General features: G+C 34.5%; 1 protein-coding gene across 1 annotated transcript; it reads left to right on the top strand.

Moving 5' to 3' along the window:
• Window positions 1–8,619: 8,619 nt before the first annotated feature.
• On the top strand, window positions 8,620–12,497 carry LOC110107031 (transcription factor bHLH112). The gene is made up of 7 exons (XM_020837165.2): window positions 8,620–9,103; window positions 9,440–9,770; window positions 9,867–9,956; window positions 10,057–10,122; window positions 11,693–11,758; window positions 11,873–11,923; window positions 12,025–12,497. Exons 1-7 carry the CDS (start codon window positions 8,802–8,804, stop codon window positions 12,184–12,186), a joined length of 1,068 nt encoding a protein of 355 aa, XP_020692824.1. The 5' UTR covers window positions 8,620–8,801; the 3' UTR covers window positions 12,187–12,497.
• The last annotated feature ends 6,377 nt before the right edge of the window (window positions 12,498–18,874 follow it).

Here is an 18,874-nt window from a genome sequence, read left to right as displayed (position 1 = left end):
CCTTTATAAAAAATTATAATCGTGTCAAACAAACTCTTAATTACTATATATATTCTTTATTTATTAAATATTTATCTCATTTACCGCCGCGAATATTCCAGGACGCAACAACAATCACCTTTATAAAAAATTATAATCGTGCCAAACAAACTCTTAATTACTATATATATTCTTTATTTATTAAATATTTATCTCATTTTTTGGTTAAACTTGTGGACTATGGCTTCGTTTGGGACGGTTTTCTTACTGTTTCTTAAAGAAATTTTTTAGTACAAAAATTAAAATTTTTATACTGAAAAGCTACTTTCATAAGCATTAAGAAAGAGGTCACAAATGAAGTCTAAGCTACAAGAAAAAAAAGGGAAGATAGAGATAGAGAGGACAAATATACTCAACTCTCATTAGTTTGTTAGTTGGCAGCTTTGACAAACAACTAAAAGGTCTTGGGTTCGAGCATCTATGTAATATCATAATGAGCTCGGCTTAAGTTGCCTAAATGTCAAAAAAAAAAAAGTATAGATATTTATTAAAAAAGCAATAATAATAATGATAAAAAAAAATTGATGATGGGAAAAGCAAGCCCGGCAGAACCAGCTCCAACTTCATGCTCCGACCTGTCATATAACGTACGTACGAATTGGTTTCCTTAAAAAAAGGTTTGTAAAGTTAAAAAAAGTCATTAGATCATAATGAAAGTTTAACTCATGTGCTAATCATGATTTTAAACTTAATTAAAGCGTCTTAAGAAATATAATAATGCCACGAGGAAGAACTGCGTACAAAAAAGAGATGGCCAATGTTTATATATATCCCCCTAAATTAGATAAAACTTCATTAAAAATGAATTAAAGGGATTCAACTTGATAAGGTGAAGAAACAATGGGTTGAGCTGTGATTTAGTAAATTAAGTACTTAAGGAGATTGAGAGCTTGTTTTTAAAGAGGAATGAAAAAAGTAATCTCCAATCTGATTGTAATGGCGACTCAAGAACGCAATTCGGAACGGCTTTCTTACTGCTGCTTAAAGCAGTTTTTTAGTAGTATAAAATTTTAAAATTGTGTACCAGAATATATTACTAAAAAGTTGTTTTAAGAAACAGTAAGCAAGACATCTCAAATGAAGCCTAAATTAAATTGAGTCTGAGGTGTGACTTTGGAATCATATATACGACCGGTGCAAGCTCCATCGTGAAAAAGGGGATGTACTAAAGAATATTTAACAGTAAGATTCAACAAAAAACGAACAAAGTAAGCCGCTAAAATCATTAGAGTATATCAAAAGAATGGGTGGTTAGGATTTTTAAGTACACTACAGTGGATCTTTGGTAAATATTATTTCATTTAACAAATATTATTGTTCTCTGAATCATATTGCAAAGAAGAATCTTAAATTGAGATAATTATGACGGATCGATCTCTAATACTTTAAAGATTCAAAAGAGGCAAAATTTATACGTGTAGTTATCGGACGCCGTCTGTAGACTAATCAGAACACGCACCGCATCACTAATTTACTGTAACGTTGTTGTGCAGCACTATGTATCGGATAACGTGACGTGTCCTAATTGACCTCTGAACAGTACAGTGACCGCACGTAATAATTTCTTCAAAAAGAGATATATAGATCAGTGCCTTGGATGAATTAAATTCCTTTGTGTGGATTAAATACTCTGTTGGAGCAAGGAGTGGCGTGCTTACCAACTTATCTCTTTCACAGTACTGTTACACACAAAACATAATACTTAAGCCATGTTTATTTTGTCATATAGCTTTGGCTGGCAGATTGCAATTTGCCAATAGATATCTAATTGCGCCATAAACAGATGCTGTCCTCTTTATTATTCTATGACAGTCCTTTAATTTGGAATCTTTTGCTATAGATTATATATATATGATGTCCATTAATGAAAATTTATCTTTTTATCCATCATTAATTAATTTTAAAGCTGAACGTTAATGTGTAATGGTTTTCAAGTGGATTACGGCTGTGTTTAGAACAACTTTATCCTAATTTTGATTTAATGATTGTTGTTATACTAAATGTTATTATGTAATCGGTGGTTTCCAAGTGGATGATTATTGTTATTATATATTTCTATAATTTAAAAGTCTAAGGCCGGTTTATTAATTAGGACAATTTTTTCACCGCTTTGCTTTTAGTTCTATTTAGTTATGTTTTCTTGGAGCTTTGTAGTAGCTTCCCAAAAATTCTGTGCTGAGAAGCCGTTTTTTACAACCAAAACTACTAATATGCGGCTGCCAACCGACGTCAAATTTATATCCGACCACTGACTGTCCTCGGATTTTCATTCGATTCCTATTCATCGCTAAATTAATTTCAAACATGTTGGTTGACTATTATAATCTTATCGTCCTCAAGTTCGAGGACAAGTCAGTTATTTGTAATTTATTCAAATGCTAGTTGATCAACTTCAACTAGGCGTGGCCCCGAAGTTTTTCCTTCCAGGGTTTCCACGTAAAAACTTATGTTGTTTCTACTCTTTCTGTGAGTGAGCTGGATACTCGTGCAATCCTAAGTGGTATAGTTATTCTACTTTACTGTCATGAATATTCTAGCCCGCAACAATATGAAATGTAATGGGATAAAGTTTAAGAGCAACCTAATGAAAGTCATTCAAGCATACACACAAATATTTTAATCGTTATGCATAAGAAGAAGTCAGAAGGATCTCAATGAGGATAATTATTAATCAGTTAAGTAATCATATACATTTTAAAAAATCCCAGTTCGTCCAAATGAAATGATTTTTTTTTTGTGACGAGAGGAACAGTCCGCTATCACGCCTGACTTCGCCGATCACTTGGCGGTCTGTAAATCCCGGCGGACCTACCGGGCCACCCACGCCACTGTATCCGCAGCCGGCGCTTTGGGGCCCCCACTTAAGGGGCGACTACCGCTCAAGAAAATTGAACTCGGAATGGGGGATTCTCAACCGAGCACGACGACCAACCGAGCTATGCATTTCTTTTAATTTTATTCTTATTATTAGTTTTGAAAAATACTCCTTTTGCATGTATGTAACGTCCCAATTCAAACCTGACCGACTCTTTTATTCTTATATATATATTGCTGGGTGCGTTTGGCCTTTTACTTCTACCTCGGCCTAAGCATGGAGATCGATCGGTTCAATTGGCTCAAGATGTTCAACAATGTTTCATTCAATCATCTTCGTAGAAATCCAAATGTAATGTTTTTTTTTTTTTTTTGTGATGAGGAACCATCCGCTATCATGCTTGACTTCGCCAAGCGCTTGGCGGTCCATAAATCCCGGCGACCTATCAGGCCACCCACGCCACTGTATCCGCAACCGGCGCTTTGGGGCCCCTACTGAAGGGGCGACTACCGCTCTAGGGAATCGAACTCGGAATGGGAGGTTCTCAACCGAGCACGCCCACCAACCGAGCTAAGCATTTCTTTTAATTGTATTCTTATTATTAGTTTTGAAAAATACTCCTTTTGCATGTAACGTCCCACTTCAAACCTGGCCGTCTTGTTCTTAAGTTCATGCAGCATATTCTTCATCTCTATATATATTTCTGGGTGCGTTTGGCATTTTATTTCTATCTCGGCCTAAGCATGGAGATCGGTTCAATTGGCTCAAGATGTTCAACAATGTTTCATTCAATCATCTTCGTAGAAATTTGAATAAGGCTGCACATTATTTTGCTCAAAGAGCTATTGATTATAATTTTTCTTGGTTTTTTCATGATTTAGATACTCCCAACATTCCTAAGATTTTTTTAGATATCTTAGGTAATGATATGGTAGGGCTTTTTATCGTCCACTTTTTCAGTACTTAGTTTTAATAAAATGCATAAAGCAATCTTTCAGCAGTAACCCTCTTGGAGCTGAAGGTTACCACATGAACAAGCTGCTGTGGGAGGGGCACTTTCTTAGGATTCGTTTGGGAAGATTTATCTACTGTTTCTTAAAGCAGTTTTTTAATACAAAAATTAAAATTTTTATACTATAATGTTATTTTAAGAAGCAGTAAGAAAGCCGACCCAAACGAAGCCTTAGTTGGCTTATGTTTCTACTGTTGAATGTAGCAAACCTGCAGATCAATCAGAGCAAACAGAGAGGAAGAAGTAAGGGGTTAGAAGTAGAATCAAGAACAATACGCATAGCTTCAGAGAACCAGTTCACTTCATCTTCCTCATCATCGAGCTGCTACAGTAACTCAGTTTAAGTAGCTGAGTTAGTTACAAAAGTAACGGCTATGATCACTGGAGCATTGATCAAACGGTAAGCAGAAAAAGGGCTTCTACCATAGCAGAGGAAGTGGATGCATGTGGCTCTTACATGTGAGCCGACTTATACACATAAGCCATATAACATATCTATTAGTCTTATCATCTACTATGGGAGAAAGTCAGTTCAGAAAGCAATAATAAAAAAGCCCCAAACAAAGACATAGATTAGTTAATGAAATTTAAGCATTTAGGAGTTTTTTTTATATAATATTATATGTATATAAATATATGACTGTCTATTTAAAAATCTCATTTTACTTCATTAACTGTTTAAATAGAGATCTAAATAAACGAAATAACTAATTTAATTCTTATTTTAAAAATCAAGAGATCAAATTCACGTAATTTTAAATTATTTTTATTCTAAAAAAATGACCAATTCATGCATTCTTACTAAAATACATTGATCTTATTTATCTTACATAACTTACACTTTTTTGTTTCTTTAGAGAGAGAGACCATGATAAAAATGAAAATGAATTCTAAAATTTTAAAATTTGTTTTATAAAAATAAAATATAAATATTTTATTTTATATTATCATAAAATAAAATTAATAATTATAAATATTATTATGTCAAAGAAATGAGTTAAAATATCCTAACATAATTTATTTTCATCCTAATAACTTTTCAATTGAAAAGAAGAGAGAGAGAGAGAGAGAAGCGTTTGGAATAGTTGTGAAATAAGTAATCCAAGGAATGATGAGTAAGTTGACACGATATTATTAGGTAAGAGGAGGAAAAGGGTGGGTTGGCAGTGCGGGAGAGAGTCGGGTCAAAGCCTCAAAGGAATGTTGCTTCTTAATGACGACGACCTCGAGCCAAAGCTGAGGCGTCGCTGTCGGATGTTTGACTCGTCCCTCAGCACGCGCGCACGCCGTGTGGGTCCCCACCATGACTCGGGTGGGCCATGAGAATGCCGTCAGCCAGTAACTAAATCCCTCCCTCCTGAGTCCTGACGCCGCCCTCATCCACTCAACTCTGCGGAATGGTTTTCTATTTTCATAATTAAGCATAATTAGTAGATTTTAACAATATTTTTTAATTTATTATGAAATCAAAAGCCATATAATTTTGCATTATTTAAATATAATTGAAATGTGATCACATGCCGCAGTTTTTCGAGAAATTATTCTGTGCGAATGCTGAACGCAGCCCTATATCTGGAGACCAATCAGAATAACTCACGCCAGTAATGTCGAGCGCTGTGCGAAGAAGTATCGAGCCAAGGTACTTACATGACTTATTGTAGTTGGTCTCCGAATAACGTTTGAAGTCCGCACAAAATAATTTTTTATTTTTTTGAGGTCATTCAAATTAAATTTTGATTACTATATTCCGAGGCATTTTTTTTTTTCAACCACTCAGTCACAAAAATAAGTACAACCGATAAAAAAAGAGTTTTTGATTCAAGTACATACCCAAATGCCTTGAAGATTCAGTTCAAATCAACTCAACTCGAGCATGAAATTATTTCAAAATATGCTTGGTCCAGTCTTTGTCAATTCTAATCCCCAGGGATCAAAAGCTACTCATCCAATAATAGAAGCTGCTTGGTCATTCTTAAACTATTTGTCACATTCTGACTTTATTTGGGACATCTTTTCTACCATTTTTTAAAATAGTTTTATAGTACAAATATTAAAATTTTAGTACTAAAAAACTGTTTTAAGAAGCAGTAAGAAAACAATAAAGAAGCCTTAATTTATCATACAAGTTGCTGACTTCATCAAATCAAGTTAGCAAACTTGATCTAGTACGTAGTGACTTCAACAATTATAACTGTCTACAATGTACTATTTGGCAACATACCTTATAATAATAATTATTATTCTTTATTCATTTAGATATTTTTAGTGACGAACCCTAATCTAAGCTTTCAAATAGGGGGTTACGAGGAAATCTCGCTAAAATAAATAAATAAATAAAAACTAAGAAATCTCACTAAAATATCAAGTCATTTGTATTCAAATCTTGCAATATGTTCTCCAACATTATAAAACTCTTCGTTGTTGCCTCTCTATTTTTCTATTCTTTTTCTACTGTTTTTATTATGTTTGACTTGCGAGTTTTATTAATAAGATCTCTATATTACTCATAAATAACATATATTAACGACTATGTCCAATATACATGCTATGTTTTTTAATACTTGGAATAAATAAAATTTATGTTGAAATTAATATAATCTCAAAAAGCATATAGCTAGACAAATGAGTCTATGTTAGATAATACACAGAAAGTCAACTTAGCCTAGGTAGACACAACACTAATTATCTTCTGACTCTTAAAGTTGACTTGAACACTAGATCTCATTTAAAGGTCAAATGCCAGATAATATTCAATTAATATTAATTAAATAACCATTTTAGTTATAAGTATCTTTACCTATAACCCATAGTAAACTGTGTGATTAAAAATAATTTACTCATTTTTTCTTAATAAATATGTGATTAACGACATAATTGTTAATCACAATAATAAACAAAATTATATAAATAGTTAGAGAAATTCTTATAGAGATTGTTAGTTTATGCTTAGTGATACTTTACCTAATTTAATAATCTGATAAGCCACGCGCATCGTAATTAAATATTTAATTTCAATTCACTCTTACAAAGTGTGATAGAATATATATAAGTGGGCTACAACTTTATTCAATTGATTATTTTAGTATGAATAAATATGTTGATGAATATAACAGTAGGAGAAATATAATAAAGAGTATAATAATACCTTAAAAAATATTTGATTCATTATTTATATGTCTGATCTGTGTTTTCTAATCTTGTGATAAAGGAGATTATAAGACTGATGATAAGAGAGTGATAGAAATAGTCAATGTTGTCATGATAGTATCACCACAATCAATCAATCATCATATTCAAGAAAATGCATCGGAGAATAATCAATTTACTTTTCGTAATTTTAACTTTATTGAAATGTATCATATTCATCAAGATTTTGTTATTCCAACTAAAAATAGAGCTCCTTCCACAAATAATATAAAAGTTATGGTTGATACAAACAATTTGGTCGATATTTTATATTTTCTTGCATTTATGAATCTTGAATTAATCAACGGTGAGCTCCTTCCCCATTCTCATGACATTTATAATTTTGAAGAACATACTGCAAAAATTGTTGGCATGATTATCTTCTTAGACACATATTTTATCTATGGCCAATACCATATGACTAATGTCTCCTAACCAGAGTTACCCAACTAAATCACCAAATTACAATAGCTTGACTACTGTGAATCAACTCTAATCTCTTAACTACCATCACTCAATCATAATTGTCCGACTACCATCCTGTAACCATTATCAGAGCTGATTGTTATATATAGTAAAATATCACCTAACTATTTTAGCCCAATTAACATCACCCGACCATCACAGTTTGACTACCTAGCAATTAATATCGATGCTTACTATTGTTGATAAGATTGATCATAGCCATTGAAAGCAATGTTGGTACATGTCATCGCCAGTAAAGCTGATGCATGCACATTACAGACACCAACATCAATGTACATCAATATATGCCAACAAAACTAATGTTTTCCTTCGATATAAACCTTAATGGTTGATCGATGTTAACAATGAGTCTTATATTAAATTTTTTGGTCTCTAGTCTCCCTGATCTAAGGAAAACGACTAAATAGGCTACCAACAATCTGTTGAAGATAATTAATTTCAATCCCCCATGGTTCTTATAAGTTTCATTGTGAAAGTTATCTTCCAAAATTCATGTCTACTATATTATATCAAAACCTTTTTAAATAACATCATTGTTGTCTACAATATATATTAGAAAAATTATTTTAACTAGTTAAACCTAATAATATTATTTCTTTTTAGATTTCTATGAAAAAAAATCATGGCTCTCATATAATGAGTTGTTCTCTACTTATTTTATCTTTGTGTATTATTTTCTCAAATTTCTAAATTGATAAGCTTTTCTCTCTCTCTACATTATTAATATTAGAGCTTATATCATATTTTAAATATTTTTCTTATAAAAGTTGAGTACCAAAACCTAAATTGAGTATAAATTGAATTTAAATTTAAAATTTTTTACAAAGCCTAACATGTTCTTTCTGATTGGCATCACACTCTTTTAAAATTTTTACAAAAAATTTCTTGAGGCGGTGCAATTTTTTGGAATTAGATTGGTCCAACTGTTTTGTCGTTGTTCGTGACTTGTGATTAATGGAGTCCTATAATGCGCTGATGCGCGTGTGGACCCTTCCCACGAGCTGTCGCACAGAAATTCAAGTTGATTTGCTTCACATTCTCTCTCTCTCTTCTGAATTCTCTTTTTCGTCTTCCCCAAATCGTCAAAAATGTCAACTTGCCCTTAACTTCTTCTTCCATTTGATCCCAATCCTAACTTTCTATAAAAAGCCAAGAACTTGACACCAAATCCTCCCATTCCTTCCTCACAACACCGTAGAGAGAACCAAACAAGTCCCAATATAAAAGAGTAAGAACAAGAAGGTACAATAAAACAAATTATTCATGGCTGATGAGTTCCATGGTCTTAGTGGTAACTGGTGGAGCTCTATGAGGAGTAGAATCGCCGATGAGCGGTCGGATTCATGCTTCAGATGGACGGAATCTCCGGCAAGCACTAAGATGGCCGAAAGAAACACTGGCTGCGCCTTCGACAACTCCCCAGCAAGCTGTGTAACTCTTCAAGAATCTCATATTGTTCAGCCTTCAGATCACATGGCAGGCATGCCAGCCATGGATCCTTCTCTCCAGCTTTCTATTTCGGGTCTATTGTCTTCCTCAGCTGATCACTGGGCTCAATCCTACATGTATTTCTTCTACTCCTTAATTATCTGGTATAGTGCTTTTTAGGGGTTGTTTGATTGCAAGTATGATTTAAGCATATCTTTTTTTAGTTTGATTTGAGAGATTTACACCATTTCTATCTCTTAATTACTATAACTCTTCTTCTCTTTCATTTAAATTCTATATCTTAAAAATATATATCTATAAATTATTTGATCGTCAATATGTTTTTAATTATGTTAACAATTGAAAATCATTAAATCATATAGCAAAGTAAGAGTCCCTTATTAGTCTATTAAACAATTAATATTGATGATCATATATGTAACGTATTAGTATTTGTGTTGTTTTTGTTGCAGTGCTGAAAACTCTGAGCCATATTCTCATTTGAAGGATATAAGCCATGGCTTTTTAAATATAGATCCGAGTTCTTCAGAGTCTGCCATGAATAACAACCCAATCTTCTCTCCTTCTGGATTTTCTCTTCACGATAATCTTCTTGGATTTGAAGCTAGACCTCACCAGCAAGAGAGCTCAGGCGAGCTTCCTTCTATACAGCAAAGAAGCTTCTTGAGCAAGAATGCTAATTTCAACAATGGAAGTTCTGATTTTTCTACTTTAATTAGGCCTCTGCAGTTTGTGGAAACTGGTCTTGAGGAGAAATCTGACTTCAACAAATCTGCTGCGAAGGTAAACTTAAACAGTTTGTAGTTGTGTAATTCTTTTCTTTTTCTCAACTAGAAATGTTAAGGTTTTATGAAATAATTTATTGTTTTTTTATTTTAGTTTAATTCAGAAGAAACTGTAAGTTCAAGCAATCCATCAAGATCAAAGAAGCCTAGAATTCAAACGCCATCTCCATTGCCAACTTTTAAGGTAGAAATGGATCAAATGAATTAATATTAGGGTTCTTAGATTTTTTTTCTTTTTCTTTTTAAAACTTTGATAAAAGCTTTGTTTCATGCGTGCTTATTAGGTGAGGAAAGAGAAGCTTGGCGACAGAATTACAGCACTACAGCAGCTGGTATCTCCTTTTGGAAAGGTGAAGACCTTTTTATTTTGTTAGCCTTAGCTTTTCTTCTTCTAACAGCTTAATTTTACTGAAAGAATTTTGGTTATAAGAATCTATATATACATTTTTTATGTTCATTTTCTCTCTGTGATCACCAGTTATATTAATTAAATTGTACAAAAGCTCTAATTTTCTTAGTAGAAATGATTTTTTTTGTTGTTGTAAGGCATAGCAAATGGCACTAGCAACCAACCACTTTCAGCTAAAAGCAACTCTAGATATTCATAGTGGAGAAATAAATTATGTCTGCGCATGCAATTTTCTGTGTTAGTGGATAATTTCGATCTATTTTATTCTATATTTTTATTCATTAGCACATAACAATTCAAACTAATTAAGCAATATAGAAGAACAAGACTACAGATTTGCTCACCCAAAAGTTTCACTCTTGAATTTGTTAGCAGGTGATTAATATATAAGTGCTGCGCTAATTTTTTTTATACAAAGTGATTATATATGGTGCGTATTAAGCTTTATTGATAGTCTGTTAATATTATTATAGAATGATGCTAGGTTGATAATAATGATAAAATACTTTAAAATGAGAAAGCAAACAAAGCAAAGATATGAATACAGATACAGTAAAATTTAAATGATTTGGTAAGTCTTCCCATTTATGTTCATAACTACAAAGAAAATCAAATAGTCTATTAAAATTAATCTTTGAAAGAGGGATACATCAATGATTTCTTTTCTTAGTGTACAGTCAGAACTCTTAACTATCAAGATATTATCCATTTTGACCGAAAGGCCTCATAGTTTTGTGATGTTGGCGTAACTTCCCAGGAAGTCATCCATCCCAGAAACATGTGGGACCATGCTACAGGGTAACGACAACTTTAACTTCTTTTACTTGAGGGTTTCACACTTAGAAGGTTAGAGATAAGAATAGAGAAATCACTTAATTTATGTTAATAACTAAGAGGAAATGCAACAAGGCGCTATCTAGCTAGATGAAGTGAATGGATTTGAAAATTGAAAACGAAGTTATTGTATTACTATTATTTGATCTCTTTTCTTCTTAATCTGTTAGAGAAGACCAAACAAAGGCTTCACTTAGTTAAGGCCAAGAGCTTCTTTTGATGGAATCAAAGCTAGATATCCTTCTTTAAGAAACGGAAGACCACCCTCTTCCAAGAACCTTAAAAAAAAAAGGACTTTCATTTTTTTCTCTCAGCTGGCAATTCCTCCCTTTGTCTTGCTCTTTTTTTTCTTGCATTTGCTTGTTATTGTGTGATGCCAATTCATTTCTTTTAATGCTCTATTTTATAGTAGTGATAATTACGAATGATTTGAGGATATAAAATTTGTCACATCAGCCCAGGAGAGATTATTATGTGCGGAGACTGGATACAGAGAACCGTTCGATTTCATCTCTGTGTTCTTTTACTGTTCAAAGAGATCACATATCGAATGGTTCTCCATATCCGATCTCCCCGCACGTAATAATTTCTCCAAGCCCATATGATATTATACGATTTTTCATTGTCTCTTGTAATGACTAGTATTTATATCTAAAACTTTAAAACTTTTTGCCCAGACGGATACTGCATCTGTTCTCTATGAAGCCATTGAGTATATCAAGTTCCTCCATGAACAAGTCAGGGTAAGTAATACCATTCTTAAATCATATGATCCTTTCTCTTCACATCATTGAAGAAAATAAAAATAAACTCCTTTCAAAGCATAACAATTTCTTTTATTTTCTCTCAATTGGCAGACACTAAGCAGTCCATATTTAAGAAATTGCAGCCAAATCAATCACCAACAGGTAATTCAATCTCATCTATACTTTCATTTTAGCGTTCGAGCAGTAACAAACTGATCTTCGGGGTTTACTAATTAATATCATAATTTGATCAATTTATTTAGAACTCAGAGAGGCCCAAAGATGGTGAAAGTAGAAGACAGCAGTTAAGAAGCCGAGGGCTTTGTCTTGTTCCTATCTCAAGCACATTCGAAGTAGCATGCAGTACTGAGATCCCTCATACTAATTTTTGGGCTCCTGCGTTTGATATGATCAATTATATATAGGCAGGAAGAACAAATCGAGGTTTTGTGGAGGGATCGATTATGAGTAAGTAGAAGAGGAAAGATAGAAGCTCATCAGTGCCAATGGTCCTTTAGCATTAGTAGTTTAGTGAATGAGAAGAAAAGAAGAAGAAGAAGAAGCTTCAAGGAAACTGGAAATGATGGGGAAGCCAGGAAAATGATGCGGAGCTACCAACCAGCTCTTAATTTCATGGTATTTTTTACGAGAAATGATTTATATATGCTCCTATAAAAGTAAGATATTTCTCTCATGTTTTTTAATGGCAATTAATGTATATTGAAGAGATTGATAATTTTTAAGGTAAAGTTGGGGCAAACTTCAAAATTTTATGACATAATATAGGAATGATGTTGAAAATTTATTGGTAGGAGATTTTTTTTATGTGAATATTTTTGTTGATGCCGGAAAAAAGTTATAGTTTATAAAAAAGACCCTCATGGATACAACAATTAAGGTTCAAAATAAAACTTAAGGCACAAATGTAACATAATTTTTTTTTTAAAGAACAAATGAGTTTTTTAAACATAAAAGCCCTACTTCTACAATAGGCCTTAAAAAAAAAAAAACTAAGTGAAATAACCTGGAAGAAGATTTCAAAAATGATTGTCCACTAGTTTGATTTTAATAACAATCAAAATCATATAAACTAGGCCTTAAAAAGCATGACATGTTAACGTAAATTCTCTTCTTGCTCAGTCCATGCACTATGCAATGAAAAATAACTACTACGGATCACAGTATGATCACTATCATCATTATTTTTATTTTTTTTTTGAAACCCAATTTAAAGCAAGAAATAACCACTTTCTAAACCCCTAAAAGAAGCACACACATTTGAGCATGGAAGGATAGTATCAAGATTATCATCATGATCACACACAATGGAGATGCCAACTCCACTAATAATTGAAGTATCGATTAATTGAAGAGTATGCGAATGATTAGTAAAAGGAAGAATAGACTCTAAAGCAAAGCCTCCAAAAACTTCAACATTATCAATTGAATTTAACAACACATTGAGATATTTGTGCTTCATGACCATGTAAAAGAACGATATCTCCCACATGATATTGACTAGAAATCCTCTGATAACCACCCCACTTGGAGAGCCCAAGTCATCAAAGTGATCAAGGAGAATGGATTTTATGGATTCCTTGACGGATCTACACCCTGCCCAAGTAAATTTATCATTGTTTTGGATAATGTTCTTTCTCCCAATCCCGCTCATAATAATGGATATTGATATATCAAAACTTGACTACTACCCTCTACTCCATCATTTCCCCTCCTCTTTTACCATATGTTCTAATCCTTGAAACATGTCATAAGGTGTCGGTAGCTATAGATAAATGCTTCCAATCCACCAATAGATCCTGAATCCTTCAACCTAAAAAAGAACTTCATCATCTTACAATGAAGGATATGACCATGACTCAATATATATCTCTCATAAAGTCCAAATTCAATGCCATCAATGTCGCTGGTAGCACAATTATATTGATGCTAAGGATATTATTTTGTACACACTAAATAACTTATCTTCAAGTTACAATGCATTCAAAATTTCCATTTGTACTACTATTCATCCTATTAGTTTGGATGATTTATATTCACTACTATGTAGTGAAGAAATCATTGTGGCAGCAAAAGCTCTTCGTGAAAATCACATCTCCAAGATACCTGATCCCACCATAGCCTTATCCACCATTAGAGGGCGCAGAAGATGCCTCTTTCCCTACCTCATGGTCATTCATCTCCCTACGGTGTACGTAACAACAATAGAGATGATGAAGGAAGTTCAAGTTGAGGCAGCTATCGAGGTTGTAACTCCAGAGTTCTATAATGTTTGATTTTCTTTAAGCACGGACATACTTCTACAAACTGTTGGTATCGCACTGACCTCACTTATCAACCACGTCAATCCACCGCACTTGTAGCTACTGCTAATCCATCAGCTGAATGGTTCTTGGATGCTGGTGCATCTGCCCATCTTATTGCTGATTCAACTCAGCTCCAGTCTACACAACTATATACGGAGAACAATCACATCTTGGTTGGGAACGGACAAAATATGCCAATTGTCGCCTTTGGTCAGGGTATTCTACCCACCCAACTCGTACGTTACTCCTTCATTCACTCTATCATCTCCCTAACTTCACACCCAATCTCATTTCTATTAAGCAACTCACCAAACACAATGCCTACTCTATTATATTTGACTATAATAGTTTTCTCATCAAGGATTTGATGATTAATACTACTCTCCTCCAAGGTCCGAGTCAGAAAGGTCTATACTTCATCTTCTGCCAATCTGAAACTACTCGACCTCATATTGCTCTATCGTCTTCAGTCACGTCCACATCCCTCTGGCACAAGCATCTCAGCCACCATAATATAGCTATTATCACCAACATTATCTCCAAACATCAATATATTTCCATTCTATCTTCTACTTTAAGTTGTAATTCAAGTTCTCAATCCAAATGTCGTAAATCTAATTTCCATTTATACACTAGTACTACTTTGAAACCTCTACAACTTGTACACACATATGTTTGGGGCCTTGTGCCTGTATCTTCTTCTAATGGATGTCATTATTATGTTCTTTTTGTTGACAATTTTTCTCGCTTTACTTGGTCGTTCCCTATGGTGCATAAATATGAAACCTTTAAATATTTCCAAAGTTTTCAAAACTTTGCTAAAAAATAATTTGGTGAAAAGATAATTTCCCTTCGATCGATCTGATTCCAATGCATAATATGTTAATCATTCCTTTAAAAATATGTTCATCAAACTTGGAATTCACCACCAACTTTGCTGGCCCTATACCCTGCAACAAAATGGTTTAGCTGAACACAAATAATGCCACATTATTGAGACAACTCAAATATTACTTCTTGATGCCAATCTTTTCTATTAATTATGGGCTTATGTTGCTCTAACTATTGTGCATTTAATAAACCAGCTTCCAACCCCAACTACCAACAAAAAATCCTCTTGTGAACTTCTCTACCACAAAATACCATATTAGAAGTTTCTCAAAATCTTTGGATGTCTCTTTTTTTCTCTACTACCACCTCATGTCAATCACAAACTTGCTCCCAAAGCAATCAATCTATATTCCTCGGTTATGCACCTGCCTCCAAAGGATACTTATGCCTTATTTTATTAACAAAGAAAGTTTATACAACAATTCACGTGTGCTTTACTGAAAATATAATTCCTTTTTCCTCATCACCCACACCTCCTCCAGCCATCAATTCCCCTACATTTTCCCCATTTTTAACGCTTGTCCCTACTACAAATATATCATCCTACATCATCTCACCTAGAACCTACTCCAATTCCTTCAGCACATTCCTCGCCGCATCACTCACCACCTCATGATTCCACTCTCCCAACACCTCTCTCCTTCTAGTCAGATCCTCCATCTTCCACTCCCTCAATTAATCCTTCCCTGCCACCCCAAAAATCTCATCCAATGCTCACACGCTTCCAACAGGTCACCTTAAACCTCACAGCATTCTCAACCTTCTACATTCAGATAACCATCCTCAAGATCCCACTAGCTATTCATCTGCAATCAAATACCCCCATTAGCTAGCGGCAAACCATGTCTGATGAATTTCAAGCTCTTCAAACTCAAGTCACTTGGACCTTGGCTCCTTGATCCCCATCTGACTCAAAATATACTTGGATGTAAATGGCTAGCTATATATAACCATATTGAAATATGATGGGTCTATTACAAGATATAAAGCTTGGCTAGTAGCTAAGGGACATAGCCAGAAATATGGATTGGATTTCACTGAAACGTTCAGTCTCATTGCCAAAATCCAAACCATTCACATTTTCTTAGCCCTCTCTATTCAACACAACTGGAACATATGTCAACTTGATGTTTCAAATGTGTTTCTTCATGAAAAACACAAGGAAATTGTATATATGCAGTAACCTCCATGATTCAAAGATTCCACTCACCCAAATTATGCATGCAAATTAAACAAGGAAATTTATGGTTTGAAGCTGTCACGACCGGACCCGACCGGGACGGATCCCGAACAAAAATCAATTCCGGACAGATAATACCGCCAAACACGATGGTTCTGAAAATTGAGAAAGGCGGATTGTGCCTTACCTTGCGTACAGCAATATCTTCAACAGTCTCATCGGACGAAAACGGACCGGCGTCGCCCGAAAATCAACTTTTCCAAAAATCCCCTCGACCTTCTCTCTCCTCGGCTGAATTTTTTAGATATTTTTGATTTTCTCTCTCTTCAAAATGACTTGATTTCAGCTTTAAAATACTCAAATCGGCCTGGCCAATCGCACGATCGTCATAGACGATCAGACCAATTTCACATCGTCCTGGGACGATTTCGCAGGACGATCCAGGACGATAATTAATTTTCAAAAACCCCTTGCTCTCTGACTTGTGTCATCCACTGATCGTCCCGGGACGATCCCAGATCGGCCCAAATGATCCCTACAGGAAATCATTCCTGGAACTTCTGTACAGAATCTGGAACAAAAATTGCACTGATCGTCCCGGGACGATCCAAATCGGCCCAAACGATCCTGGAGCAGATTTTGATGTTACAGAAGCAATCCCCATAAAAATGTTTTTCTACCTTCACAGACTACTTCATTCACTAGGGCTTTACTCATAGCACAGTTGATCTATCCCTTCTCATATAACTCCAAAATCCTTACCAACTTGCTGACTGATTTACACGCTCAGTTCTGATGAAAAATCTGGGATATCTCAATACTTTTCTTGGCTTACAAACATGCAAATCTGGTACATCGATTCTTTTGCATCAATCCACTTATGCAGATAGCATCCTACATTGTCCCGACATGCTAGATTGTAAACTAATCAGAAATCCTATTTCCAATAAGCCAGACACTTCGCCATCTGCCCAGCTACTATTCTCGGTCACGCAAGCGTATCATCATTTTGCTGGTTCGTTACAATATCTCACAATTTTTTACCCAAATTTATCATTTTCAGTCAATGAAATATATCAGTATATGCATTCACCCCTTAATAGTCACTTCTAAATGCTCAAACATACCATTCGATACATTAAAGACACCATTTCCTTCAGCTTGCCTCTCACTTCCGGGAATATTCATCAACTATGTTGCTTTGTAGACTTAGATTCCTCTGGTGATAAAAATGGTTGCAAATCCACTAACGAATTATATAATTTTCTGAGCTCCAATCTTATTAGCTGGTGTGCCAAAAAGTATTAATAGTAGCTTGCTCTTCCATCAAATCCGAATACTGCGCTCTGACTATTGGAGCCTCTGAAATTATTTGGTTACACCGATTGCTTTGAGAGTTTAACATTCCTATTTTCTTACCTACACCTTTATATTGTGACAACACCTCAGCTATCTTACTCACCAACAACCCAATTTTCCATACAAGAACAAAGCACATTAAAGTGGATCACCACGTCATTAGTGACTGCATTAATTAAAAATCAGACCATTATGATTCATCGCATTTCAATTGTTGATCAACTAGCCGATATCTTTACTAAAGGACTTCCAATATACATGTTTGATTAACTTAAAAGCAAATTAACTCTCCGGATAATTAATTTGTGGGAGGCTGATAACATTATTGCTAATGATATATAGCAGAAAGACTCATGAAACCTCAACGTCCAAACGAGCTCCACCATCACTACGTTCTTTGCACTCTGACAAGCCGGTGCGTGCAATTGTCATTACAACCGTTTGATACTAACTACTTTATTCCTAATCAACGGCTGGATGCTTGCTTTGTTTCTACTACTCAACTAAGAATGTATATATTACAATAACACATTATATAAATAAGATTAGAGAGAAAATGAATCCAAACCTTCTTATTTTATCTCTTATGATTTCTTATTTCTCCTGTACTGTTTTTTTTTTTAAATTTATTTATTTATTTATTTTTAGTTGAAACCCCACGAGAGGGGCCTACGCGTTAATATAAGGAAAAATTACAAGGTCCTTAAGGGGATCTCAATCTCACTACCGCTCAAAGAGCTACAAAAAAGAAATAGAAGAAAACCTAAGAGATCGAGATCCCCGCTAAAAAACAATACAATGAAACCTAGGAACATGCTACGATGCTTAAGAAAAAGCACCCAAAAATAGGGAGTAAGCAAAAAACAACCAAAAGCTCCCAGCAGCAGGTCTCCACAAAGATCTTGCAATCAAACGGCCAAAAAAGGACCTGCACAACCAAAGAATGGACAAAAAACTGCAGAAAGATAGTAAAGCAATTGCCAAGACAAAGGATACGATTAAGGATCTTCCAAAAAGGATACATCCAAGCATGGAGCCACCACCCATTCAACAGAGAAGAAACAACAATCAAAATGCATCAGCAGTAAATCTGTAACCACAAAAAAGTCAGCAAAGAAAACCATAACACCCGAAGGCAGCCCCAAACCAAACACAGCCGAGAAGGCCTAAAGGAAGGCAAATACCACAGCCAACACCAACAAACCCAAGAACGCCTAGAGCAATAAACCCAGAACAACATAACACCCTCCAAATAGACAGCAAAAAGAACCATCCTGCACCACCACCAAGGATAAAAATAGAACCAGAACCCCCAAAAACCACCTCCCAGAGACCCCAAAAACCAAGCAGAGAACCAGT

The sequence above is a fragment of the Dendrobium catenatum genome, unplaced genomic scaffold (genome assembly GCF_001605985.2).
Source record: "Dendrobium catenatum unplaced genomic scaffold, ASM160598v2 fragScaff_scaffold_716, whole genome shotgun sequence".
NCBI lineage: Eukaryota > Viridiplantae > Streptophyta > Magnoliopsida > Asparagales > Orchidaceae > Dendrobium > Dendrobium catenatum.
The sequence above is the reverse complement of the archived record's forward strand: the minus strand, read 5'-3'. Positions and strand labels throughout refer to the sequence as shown.

What these genes read in the sequence shown, in the direction of transcription:
- LOC110107031 (XM_020837165.2), top strand. Translation starts at nt 8,802, where the DNA reads ATGGCTGATGAGTTCCATGGTCTTAGTGGTAACTGGTGGAGCTCTATG. An exon ending in CACTGGGCTCAATCCTACAT is followed by an intron (nt 9,104 to 9,439) that starts GTATTTCTTCTA and finishes TTTTTGTTGCAG; the next exon opens with TGCTGAAAACTCTGAGCCAT. An exon ending in TCAACAAATCTGCTGCGAAG is followed by an intron (nt 9,771 to 9,866) that starts GTAAACTTAAAC and finishes TTTTTATTTTAG; the next exon opens with TTTAATTCAGAAGAAACTGT.